Here is a 12,373-nt window from a genome sequence, read left to right on the forward strand (position 1 = left end):
AATTTTCGTTGATCCTTACCATTATATTTCTCGTCAACAAACTGAGCTTTCGAATTATGAATTCTGATGATTTTTGGCCTAAATTTTCTCTTTTTTGTAACTTCTTCTTCTACTTTTGGTTCTTCTTTCGGATTTTCTTCCAAATTATCTACGATTTTTGACTTATTGAACCTGGCTATGTCTGTCCCATTAATGACATCTTTGTTTGGATCACTAGTGCTGTTTTCTGTAAAAGTGTCTACAGGATCTGCAAATTGTCCATTACTTTCACTACCATTATCTTGATTCGCTGATATTTCCACTTTATCAAAAATATTTTCAGTTGTATTCGAAACTCCGGGTAAGATTTCTGTTGATTCACCTTTCGTTTTGGTCCGTATTATTTTCTCATCTACCAGATTGACTGTTTGCGCTATCCCTTCACTTCTATTATCTTGATTCACTGATATTTCTGCTTTCTCTAAAATGTGTTCACCCTTATTTAAAGCTGATGAGAGCATTGGTCCATTCTCTTCTGCTTCCTTTGATACTTTTTGTAATTCACTTGAACTATTAGGCGTAGGATGTAATCCCGTATGTTCATCGTTACTATATAGCACACTTGCAAAAGGAATCATAGGTTCACTAAAATTATTCATGGCCATGATATCCAAGGAAGTTGTTATTTCTGTATCATTATATTTATTAACAGTTTCCGAATCTGTATTTTCTTCTTCTGATATAACCTTCTGACTAACCAGAAGGTCTTCGTTTCCAAGCTTTAATACCGATGAGTTCAGACTATCTGAATTATCACTGGGTTCGGTATTGGTATGTTTTTTTAATGAAATTTTAGCATTATTAGGCTCCTTTTCCTTTTTGTTCTGTTTTTCATCAGCAGTATTTATATTTTCCTCTGAAAAGTAGTCTAGTTTTCTTGTCTCGCCTTCTTCAGAAGGCTTAACCATAGCGTTGTTTTTACTTTTAAATATGCTCTCTTCTATCAGCGGTTCTAAAGTAATTTTCGCTCTTGTATTGCTTGTATCGCCTAAAATAGAATTATTTTTTGTTTCTAGACTTTCAGTAGTCGGCACAACTGCAAAACTTTCATCCTGCTTTTCTTCTAGAGTTTCTTTCCCCTTAGGAGGGGTTATGTTTATGCTTTCGTTTGCTTTGTTACTGTTTGACATGTCTTCCATCTGAAAATCTTCCTTTAAAATCCTGATTTTTTCAGCGTTTTCTATTGTCTCTATTTTGACTTTAGCTTCAGGACCAACTGTTGTTTCATCTTTCCCCACGCTTGGCTTGTTGAATCTATTCAAGAGTGTTACGTGTTTCGATTTAGTTGTTGCCACAATACTTTCCGAAAAATTACTTGAGACTATTTTAAAGGTTTCATTGCTTGATGTTGAAAACGATGGTGTTTTTGTATTTTGGTGACTTGTCTGATCTGGTACAACTTTGATGTTAGTATTGTGAAGTATATCTGATGTACTTTTACGCTCCTGATCGTCAGAAGTAGAAGAAGAAGTGACCGATTTAGTCACTGCCACAATACTTCCAGACTGCTTCCTTGACAATATTTTCTGATTTACTTTACTGGAATTTGAATACGAGAATCTTTCCATATCGTGCTTGCCTATATCAATAGAGGATATTTCAAGATCTCCGAAATTATTTTCCTTTGTTTTCGGCATTTGAATAGGTTTTTCATCCGTGTTGTTTGTCTTCTCTGGCGTTTTAATATTATTTTTGGTGAGATTATTGTTTGAAAGAACATCTTGATTTAGATTATGATTGTCCACTTTATCCAAAGTAACTTTGGTTGTATTGTCTTCATTTTTGTATTTGTCAGCCATTTTAGTACCTAAGGCTATTTCTGCTCGCTCATCGACGCTCATATTAGAAGTTTGATTTGTTGTATTGTTATCCTTTGAACTATTGCCTTCTTCTTCAATTTTCTCCTTTTTTGTAACAAGTATTTGAAAAATGTTTTGTTCAGTATCCTTAGGTTTTATTTTATCTTTGTTAAATTCACTTAAATTCTTTTTACTTTCTGCATTTGATATATCTGGAGTAATGTTTCCACTTTCAACAGCATTTAAACGTCTAAAATCCTTTAAATTGTCTAAAATTTCTAATTTATGCTCCACTCCATCTGGAAGATTTGGCATAAAATTTGTAGGCTGCTTATTTGACGTGTCATCCTGACTTCCGTTGCTGGAAATTGAAATAAAGAAACTTTCAGAGTTTGGGTTGGCTGTTTCCTTTGATAGGACGTCTTCATCCTTAAAATTTTCTAGTGTATTCTGAATTTGTGTAGCTTTTTCATCCACGTTGTTCGTCACAACGTGCTTTTCGGTTTTATTTATATTGAAATTACCGTCTAAAAATTTGGGTCCGTTTAAATTTTGATTGTCTGCTTTAAAAAAAGTAGCTTGGGTTTTAATGTCTTCATTTTTGTAAATATTAACCAATTTACTACCCAGCATTTCCTTTTTCTTCACGCTGCTTATATTGAGATTTTGAGTCGATTTGCTGTTTAGCTTCTGATCATTGCCTTCTTCTTGAGCGTCTTCCTCTTTTGCAACTGATGTTTCTTCACTATATTGGCCATTATCCTTAGATATGATTGCATCTTCATTTAAGTCCTTTAATCCTTTTATACTTTCTGCATTTAATATTTCTGGAGTAAAATTTCCATTTTTGTTTTTGGCAGTATTTACTCGTTTAAACGCACCGCCTGGAACTTCTAACTTAAGTTCTACTCCATCCTGATGGTTTTTCCGAATATCTTTTACTGTTTCTTGCTTATTTGTTTCATTTTCTTGTCCCTTGCCACTGACTGTCACTACATCCTCCTTTTCAACAGTTTTGGTTTTTATAGAAATGTTCGTCTCTTCATTTGCTTGTATGCTTTCATTTTGAAAAACCTCAAATATTCCTTGACTAGGTGCCCTTTCGCTACTTAAATTAATATCTTCATCTGTTTCCTCTAAAGCTTTATGATTTTCTGTAACAGCTGTTTCATCTGGTCTGATTTTATCAATGTTGCTAAAATTTATCCTTCTGTTTTTATCTTCCAATATGGAGGCATCTTTTTTATTTGGGTCTGTTAACACAACTCCACTTTTTAAAGCTGTTTGTTTTTCGCCTCCTTCTAAGACTGAAAGCTTCTGATTCCACTGTAAATTCTCTTTTGTTTCAATGTTTCCGCCATTTCCAAATCCCTCCAATTTTCCGCCTTCTTTTCCTGTCAAGTTATCAAACTCATCAGTTCCCTTGACAGTTAGGTCTTTTTGACTGTCTAAGTTGTTTTTGTTTGATGCTCCAAGAAACTCATTGTCTTTTTGAGTTTTAATATCACCATTCAGTAATATTTCAGAATGTTGGCTTGAATTTTCTGTTGAGCTTTGGTAATTTTTCGTAACTTCTTCAGCAGTTTTTGTAACGTGATTCTTTCCTAAAGAGTTATCCAAGTTAATTTTTTCCAGTATAATGTTATGCTTCTCTTCTTCGTTTTCTGTGCTTTCAACATTCTCTGCAGAATTTGAAAATTCTTCTTTGACCTTTGGCACTATAATTGCTTCTTCATATTTTGAAGCTTTGTCTTCTGTGGAATTCCTATCCTGAAAATATTTTGTAGTTTCATAAAGAGGGGTTTGGGTAGGTTTTTCTTGCTCTTCGGCCTCAACGCCAATTGTTTGTAATTCTTGAAAAAGCACGTTCTGCTTCTTTTTTCCTTTTTCTACAGCACCGATATTTTCATCAGCATTTTTTAATCCCTCTTTAATTGTTGGTGCTATGCTTACTTCTTTGATTTTTGGAGTACTAGTGTTGTTTTCTTTTGAACCAATTATTGGAAAGTTTTGAAAGTTTTTCATCGTTTCATCTTCAGCTGTTTTTCCTTTTTCTTGGCTCGGTACTCCAGCTGCTTCCACGGAGTTTCCAAAATCATGTGCTTTCATTTCCAGATTGTTATCCTTTCTGTTCACGTTAGCTTGGTTAAAGCTGGTACTCTCGATTTTCAAAAAGTCTTTAGGTTTATCAAGTACTGTTGCAAAACTTTTATCGGATGTGACTTCTTTATTTATGGCAGTATTGGAGTTTTCTTGCGTCTTTTCAACTAGATTAAGTTCTTTATTATCAAAACCGTCCATTCCGTGTTCTTTACTGTTAATTTTACCCTCGAAATATCCTGTTTCTAGATCCTCAAGCGAGCTTTTGATTTCCATCCCCTCACTTGTAGTTATTTCTTCTTGTTGAGCTTTGCTAGTGTCTTCATTCTTATTTGTTCCATTATGAGATAGATTTGAGTAGATTTGGCTAAATTCTTTGTTAACTTGATTACCTAGTGCTTTGTTGTTCAGCCTTTCTTCTTTCAACCCAGTTTCCAGCCTTTCTGGATTACTTTCCTTTAGTAGTTTTGGGGTTTCGACGTAGGTTACGCTTTCATTTAGATTTACAATGTTACCAAAATGTTCAGAGAATTCATGACTTGGAGGGATTTCTTCATTAATTGGAAGGCTCTTTATGTCTGTATTTGACAACTTTTTTACTGTGTTGTCAAGAAAAGATGTTTCAGCTTTCTGATATAATGTAGGTATATCCAGTTTTACGTTTTCCATGTATTTTTGACCTGGTTCTTTCGGCTTAAAATTTTCTTTCTTTTTGTCCAATTCTGTTCTATTTTTCATCCTTTTCAGCAAGATGTCTCCTGTAAAATGATTCTTATTTATTATTTTCTCGTTTTCGAACGTCAGATTGCTAATAGATGGTGATATAGACATGTTGTTATCCTCCACTTCTATTCTGAAATCCTCCTTTCCTTCGATATCCTTTTCTTTTTCAAGTTTGTCTGCACCTTTATTAAAACTTGATTCCATAGCATTTGATTCCATTTGAATACTTATTGGGCCTTTTAAAGAATCATTGATTTGATTATTTTTCGCGTCCTTCGTAAAAGAATCCGTTACTTTCTTTTGTGATTCGGAATCAGGGACTTTCTCTGTGTAGTTTTCTAGTTTATTGAAGGTCATCTCAGGGGTGAAATTTCCATTTTCAGGGACAAATTTTGCTGATACATTGGGGAGTGACGGCATTAACAAATCTTCATTAAGGAGTGGCTCTCTGAGACTAGAGGAAAACTTTGCAGGGGATATTGATGAAATAGATCCGAGATTAGATTGCTTCGTAAGATTTTTTCGTACTTCAGAAGCCTTGGTACTTAAACTTTCTAGCCTAGTGGAAAGGTTAATGTCTGTAACATCCTTGTCGGAATCAGTATTGTTTGGGTGTTTACTGACGGGCTTGATATTTCCTTCTGATGAAGTTTCAGAAGCTGCTGGCAGTTCTGACTGCTCTGGTGCTTCACCAGGGAGAGGCAGTGAAAAGTCTCTGATACTCGTTAAAAGTGGGCCATCCAAATCCTCGTTTAAAAGTACAGCTTCTTGAAGCGTATTTATTAAGATTTGATTTTTGTTAGTCAAACTATGATTCTGTGATGAAGCAGAGTTATTCAGGCTTGCATTGTCAAAGGAAATTATTGTTTCAAGAGTTTCCTTTTCTGCTTTTTTATTCGTGGAATTGGATGAGACACTTTTTACAGATTCCCCTATCTGATTATTTTTTGAAAGAGTATCAACAAAAGTTTTGTCACTGAGGTTCATAGTATGACTTTTCACACTAACTAATTTCTTTTCATCAGTGTTTAGACTGGTAGCCAAGCTTTCTACAGCAGTTCCAAACTTCAGGGGATGAGATAAATCCAGTAACTGCCCTGACGGTTTATTTAAAATTGCTTCCTTATGTTTACCTTCTTGTTCATGTGAATGGAGTACCGTTTCGTTGCAACTATAATCTCTCTCTTTTTTCAATGGGCACGGAATATATAGGGGCTTGATGACATTGTTCGTCTTGTTCCCTTCTTGTTTATTCAGAGTTTCAGAAACATTCTTCTGAATATCTTCTGTGTTTTTTTCCAATTTTGGAATAACTTCTATAACATCTCTTTCAGCTGTTTCTTCTTTTTCACTAACGTGACTCAAAATATCAACAGCTGCATTATTCTTCATTTCCTGATTTCTTCCTTGCAGGTCCTCGGCTGATGGAATTCCTCCAAGTCGAATTAGGTCTTCATTTTCTATGGCACTATTTTCCAAATTAGCTGCTAAATCCGAGCTCTCCAAATTATCTAGTGTACTCAATTTTGAGCTATCATCGCCTCTATTTCTGTGCCTGCCCAGGATATGCCCTTCGATTTGAATGTCACTTTGTTGAGTAATGTCAAGCTCATGATCTAAATGGCTTTTTTGGCTAACATTTTTTATATCTTTCTCGAAATCAAACTTCTTATTTTCATTTGTTAAAGATAGTGTCACGGCCACTCCCGCCTTATCGTCTTTGGTGTTTTCCTGTCCTATCAATTGCACTTTCTCTAAAAGTTGTTTTCTCCCGTTCAAAACTCCTTTGACTGATTGACCCAGGAATCCATCAATAGAGTCTAATGGCTGGAAACCTTCTGATACTGAACCATTGACAGGAGTTCTATTACCTAAAAAACGATACATGTTAGACTATACAAGGATGTAACACTTAAGTACAAAAGCTAATTATCAAAAACGAAAAAAGAAAAAACGATCTGATAACAGAAAAGGTAGGCTATAGTTGTTCGATTTGTGAGCTATTCAGCATTAGGTTTGTTGTATATTACTATTTTATTTTGAACTGGAAGCACGCTTAAGATAAGCATAAGAAAATACACATCGTGGGAAAAAAATATCAGAAATACTTGGTTCAGGTACCAGTTGTAAAAAGTCACAGAATTGTTTCAGACCTGCTGGCTAGTGACTGGCTGGGAGTTCTGGACAATTACCAATTATACAAGCAGATTTCCAGTGATTGTTCGTTACTGGGAGATTTATTTATCTTGAAGTTTTCTTTGTACAAGATGGAGGTACATTTTCTTGGGAGTGGAGATGACTCTTTCTCCTCAATGCCATTGCTCAGTCACCCATCCCTCGCTCTAAGTTATCATTTTACTTTATTCTAACGTTTCAAGATGACTTTTTAACACCAGGATTAGTACAATAGAAAGTTAGAATCTTTGAACAACAATGCTTTGGAAGTGAAAGGGTTCATTTAGCTGTATTTGCTTGAACATTAAACGCTTTATTTCAAATGTTTTCAAGGGAAATCAGTAAATAACTTAAATCCAAATATATATATATTTTTTAAATAGTATTACTTTTGGTAAAAATATAACAGTTCAAAATAGTGATAAAACATTTTAGTCGACAGTAAACAGATATAAATTTTTCTTAACTGGATTATTTCGAACATGTGTACAGTGTTCATCATCAGCAGTAAAACTGTTTTACTTCTGATTCGAAAAGCAGTAAAACTGTCTTTAACTGGTTCGAAATGTCCAGTTAAAATCTTTTTTTATATCTGTTCACTGTCGATTAAAAGGTTTCATCCCTATTTTGTACTGTTATACTTTCGTCATGGAAAGACAGTGTGGTCTTCGAAGTTATCTAAGTATTACTTTTGACAAAAAAAAAATTGTATTTTCATGTACAAGCTTGATGAATGACTTCATAATCGTAGATCGTAATCATATATGACGTAATAAATAAATGCAATATTTATGCATGTTTATCTTTCGACAAGATAATATAAGAAATACATAATGGGTCGACATAGTTAATCGTAAAATCTAGTGTGTTACGGATTCATATCCTTTTGTGTTAAAACAAGAGCTAAGAGCTCATATGGCACTTGTGACGAGGTCGGAAGAGCCAAGAGCTCATATGTTATGAGCTCTAGCAAAATTATAAGAGTCAATAGATTGCTTTAAAAGGAAAATCAGAGGCTTGATGCCGGTCGGGATTTAAAACAAGAGCTCTGAGTCACGAGGTCCTTCTAAATATCAAAATTCATTAACCTCCGATCACCCACTCGTAAGTTAAAAATACCTCAATTTTCTAATTTTTCCTCTCCCTTCAGCCCCCCCCCAGATGATCGAATCGGGGAAAACGACTTTATCAAGTCAATTTGTGCAGTTCCCTGACACGCCTACCGAGTTTTATCGTCCTAGCACGCCCAGAAGCACCAAACTTGCCAAAGCACTGAACCCCACCACCTAACTCCACTAAAGAGAGTGGATCCAGTCTAGTTACGTCAATCACGTATCTACAACATTTATGAGCGTTTTCCAAGATTTTCGGTTTCCCCCCTCCAACTCCCCCCAATGTCAAAAGATCTAGTCGGGATTTGAAATAAGAGCTCTGAGACACGAGTTCCTTCTAAATAAAATCAAATTTTAATAAGATCCGGTCACCCATTCTTAAGTTAAAAAAACCTCAATTTTTCTGATTTTTCCAAATTAACAACCCCCAGCTCCCTCAAAGAGAACGGATCCGTACCAATTATGTCAATCTCGTATCTATAACTTGTGGTTATTCTTCCCATCAAGTTTCATCCCGATCTCTCCACTCTAAGGGTTTTTCAAGATTTCCGATTTCCAAGATTTCCATTTCCCCTCTCCAGCCCTCTATGTCCCCGGATCCGATTCGAATTGAAAAAGGAGAATCTGAGACATAAGATTCTTCTATATATCAAGTTTCATTAAGATCCGAACACCTATTCGTAAGATACCTTGATTTTCACGTTTTCCAAGAATTCTGACTTCCCCCTCCAACTCCCTTCAATGTCACCAGATCTGGTCGAGATTTAAAATAAGAGTTCTAAAGCTAAAGATCCTTTTAGAAATCAAATTTCATTAAGATCTGATCACCCGTTCGTAAGTTACAAATACCTCATTTTTTCTATTTTTTCCGAATTACTCCCCCCTAACTCCACCAAAGAGAGCGGATCCGGTCCGGTTATGTCAGTCACCTATTTTGGACTTGTGCTTATTCTTCCCACCAAGTTTCATCCTGATCTCTCCGCTTTAAGCGTTTACCAAGATTTCCGGTTCCCCTCCTAATGACACTGCTTCCGGTCGGGATTTAAAATAGGAGATCTAAGTTTCGAGGTCCTTCTAAATATGAAATTCCATTAAGATACGATCACTCTTTCGTAAGTCAAAAATACCTCATTTTTTCTAATTTTTAGAATTAACCCTCCCCCCAACTCCCCCGAAGAGAGCAGATCCGTCCCGGTTATGTCAATCCCGTATCTAGGACTTGTACTTATTTTTCCCACCAAGTTTCATCCCAATCCCTCCATTCTAAGCGTTTTCCAAGATTTTAGGTTCCGCCCCCAACTTCTCCTTCACCGGATCCCGTCAGGATTTAACAGAAGAGCTCTGAGACCCGATATCCTTCTAAACATTAAATTTCATTAAGATCCGATCATTCCTTCGTAAGTTAAAAATACCGCATTTTTTTTTTAAATTTCAGAATTAATCCTCTTCCCCCGACTCGCCCAACGAGAGCAGATCCGTTCCAGGTATTTCAATCACGTATTGGTGGTATTTTTACCACCAAGTTTCATCTCGATCCCTCCACTCAAGTGTTTTCCAAAAATTTAGGTCCCCCCTCCCAACTCCCCCCAATGTCATCGGATCCAGTCAGGATTTAAAATAAGAGCTATGAAACACGATATCCTTCGTCATATCATGATATCGCTAACCCCCCCTCCGCCCCAACTCCCCCAAAGAGAGAGGATCGGTTCCGGTTATGTCAATCACGTATCTAGGACTTGTGCTTACTTTTCCCACCAAGTTTCATCCCGATCCCTCAACTCTAAGCGTTTTCCGAGATTTTGGGTTCCCCCCTCAATTCCCCCCATGTCATCGGATCCAGTTGGGATTTAAAATAAGAGACGTGAAAAATACATAAAACAGACAGAAACTAAAAAAGTGAAACAAAAATAAAGGGAAAAGAAGAAGAGAAACTAGGAAACAGAAAACAGAAAATAATTTAAGTTCCAAATAAAGCAAACAAGGCCAAAATATACTCTATGTATATCATTAATGTTTCATTGTCATAAAGTATATCATTATATGACTTTAATTTTCTACTAGTTTAGGTTTCAACTTTGCTTTTCACTCTTTTTTTGAATTTTTTTTTGATTTTTTTTTTTTTAATTACTTATGACAGAAACTACTGGATATTTGTATTCTCTTTTGTCAATGGGACAAATATACAGAGAAGAAAGAAAATCTATAGTTTATAATCAACGTGCTTATTAAGAAGGTCACGGATATTATTCTGCTAGCCAGGAAAAGTAGGCAGAAAATCACTTAATACCTTTCCCGAAAGCAGTGTTCAATCTTGCAGCTTAACTCTTAGTTTCATACGACTTAATCATGATGTTTGTCTCAATGGCTTAGTCTTGGTTACGATTGTTATTTATCGAGGAATAACTCACTTTAAGAAATCGGGTATACCAAGTCATACCTACCACATGGAATGGTAGCACACCACGCGTGGTACGAAGCATGTCATACTTGAGGGGAAGGAGATGGAAGTTTGCCATGCACTACAAAGCCAGTGGTGCTCCGCGATGTGCGCCAGATGTTGGAGAGTGGCCAGTCCCTCGCCTTTTATAAGAGGTGCTTACAAAATTTAATATTTCCTAGAGAAATTCTTTGAGGAGAAATAAATGAAGGTAATGAACACAGATTTAATAAGTAGCAAGGAAAAGGATTTATGATGAAAGAGAATTAAGGACGGTTTTAGCATCTAGGCTCATTTTTATTTGATTATCTTGAAAGATTGTGGGAGTACTAATGGATATAGTGCCCCAATACTGAAGGCATTGAAGACCTAGGTGGTAGCTTTGTAGACTGTTCTACGAGCCTCTGTATGTACCGTTGTATATAAAGAGCGCTTTGCAATTCTAGAGGATATTGATTTCTCTGAAAATAGGGCCCAAAAAGGCGCCAAAAACTCAGACACATTTTTACGGTAGTTCCATCTTATACAGTAGGTCATATACAATAGTTTGCTTTGAAAATCCCCCCTCCCCCTAAAAGGACCTTTTCAAGACAAGCTGACATTGTGGATCCACCTTTTTTTTATTGTTTTGACGAAAGTACTATCTGGAGTTTTCATTTTACCAGGATCGAAATGGACTATAATTTTTCTCTTTCGATACACACTTAGTGTTTCCCAGGGGAGAGGGGTAAATAGTTATAAGATTAAAAAAAATCATCTGTCAGAAATGGAAACTTAGTGGGTTTGCCATAAATACGACGTCATCAGTATAATATTTAAGGTTAAAAGTTAGGAGATATTTTTGAGATATAGGATAAATGGTTGTACACGCACTTAACTCCACTGTCTAAAGTCAAAACGTATGTTATGTTCTATTCCCGTTCACATGTGGTCCATGGATATATGAAAAATTAATTTTATTACTTGTGCTTGGTCTTTGTTCAAATATCCTGACTGCATCACAGCTTTTGCACCCAGATACAAAATTATCCATCATTGAAAGATACAAATTTTGACTTTCCCGGGGTGCAGAAATTTTAGAAGTGCAAATTTAAAATAAATAATCTATCGATTGTAATCATTTTGATTTTTTTGAACCTTTATTTTTATTAACATACTAGCTGTTGGGGTGGCGCTTCGCGCCACCCCAACACCTAGTTGGTGGGGGCGCTTCGCGCCCCCCCCAAGCCCCCCCGCGCGCGTAAGTCGTTACGCGCCATAATAGTTACGCGCCATTGTAGTTGTGTCCCTATGTCCCACCTGTGAATATAGATAGATATATATATATATGGTTTTAACTACGTAAAACTTGCGAATATACAACATTCTTTGCTGTCCCATTGTCTTTGCATATAAATAGATTGTCAGGTTTACCGACTCTTGAACATGCAACATATAATGGTCCATGGGAAAACAATCTGTATTCAGATCTATACCTCATGATTCTAATGATTGCCCTTGAGCTTTGTTGATGGTGATTGCTAATCGACCATTCCCTGTCCCGGTGTCCCGGTCGTCATTTACATCCCCCTGTTTCCTCCGGTGTCCCCGTTGTAGTTGTGTCCCTGTGTCCCGGTCGTCATTTATATTCCCTGTGTCCCGGTCGTCATTTGTATCCCGGTGTCCCGGTCTGTATATACATTCGTTTTTTAGTTTTGTTTTTCTCCTTTATTTTTTTCCTTTTTTTTTCTTTTTTAGCTTATTTAGATTTTTAGATTTTTTAGTTTTTTTATTAGTTTTTAGTTTTTTTTTCTTTTTAGTTTTTTTGTCCCGGTCGTCATTTATATCCCCCTGTTTCCCCCGGTGTCCCCGTTGTAGTTGTGTCCCTGTGTCCCGGTCGTCATTTATATTCCCTCTGTCCCGGTCGTCATTTGTATCCCGGTGTACCGGTCTGTATATACATTAGTTTTTTAGTTTTGTTTTTCTCCTTTATTTTTTTCCTTTTTTTT

General features: G+C 36.1%; 1 protein-coding gene across 1 annotated transcript in view; it reads right to left on the reverse strand.

Moving 5' to 3' along the window:
- The window catches only part of LOC136038116 (AP2/ERF domain-containing protein PFD0985w-like), a 32,719-nt gene that overhangs the window by 7,968 nt on the left and 12,378 nt on the right, over positions 1-12,373 (reverse strand). Inside the window, exon 3 of the mRNA XM_065721136.1 lies at positions 20-6,532. Coding sequence (XP_065577208.1) covers positions 20-6,532 — 6,513 coding nt within the window. The remainder of the gene's footprint in view (positions 1-19; positions 6,533-12,373) is intronic.

Source organism: Artemia franciscana, chromosome 17 (assembly GCF_032884065.1).
Source record: "Artemia franciscana chromosome 17, ASM3288406v1, whole genome shotgun sequence".
NCBI classification, from domain to species: Eukaryota; Metazoa; Arthropoda; class Branchiopoda; order Anostraca; family Artemiidae; genus Artemia; species Artemia franciscana.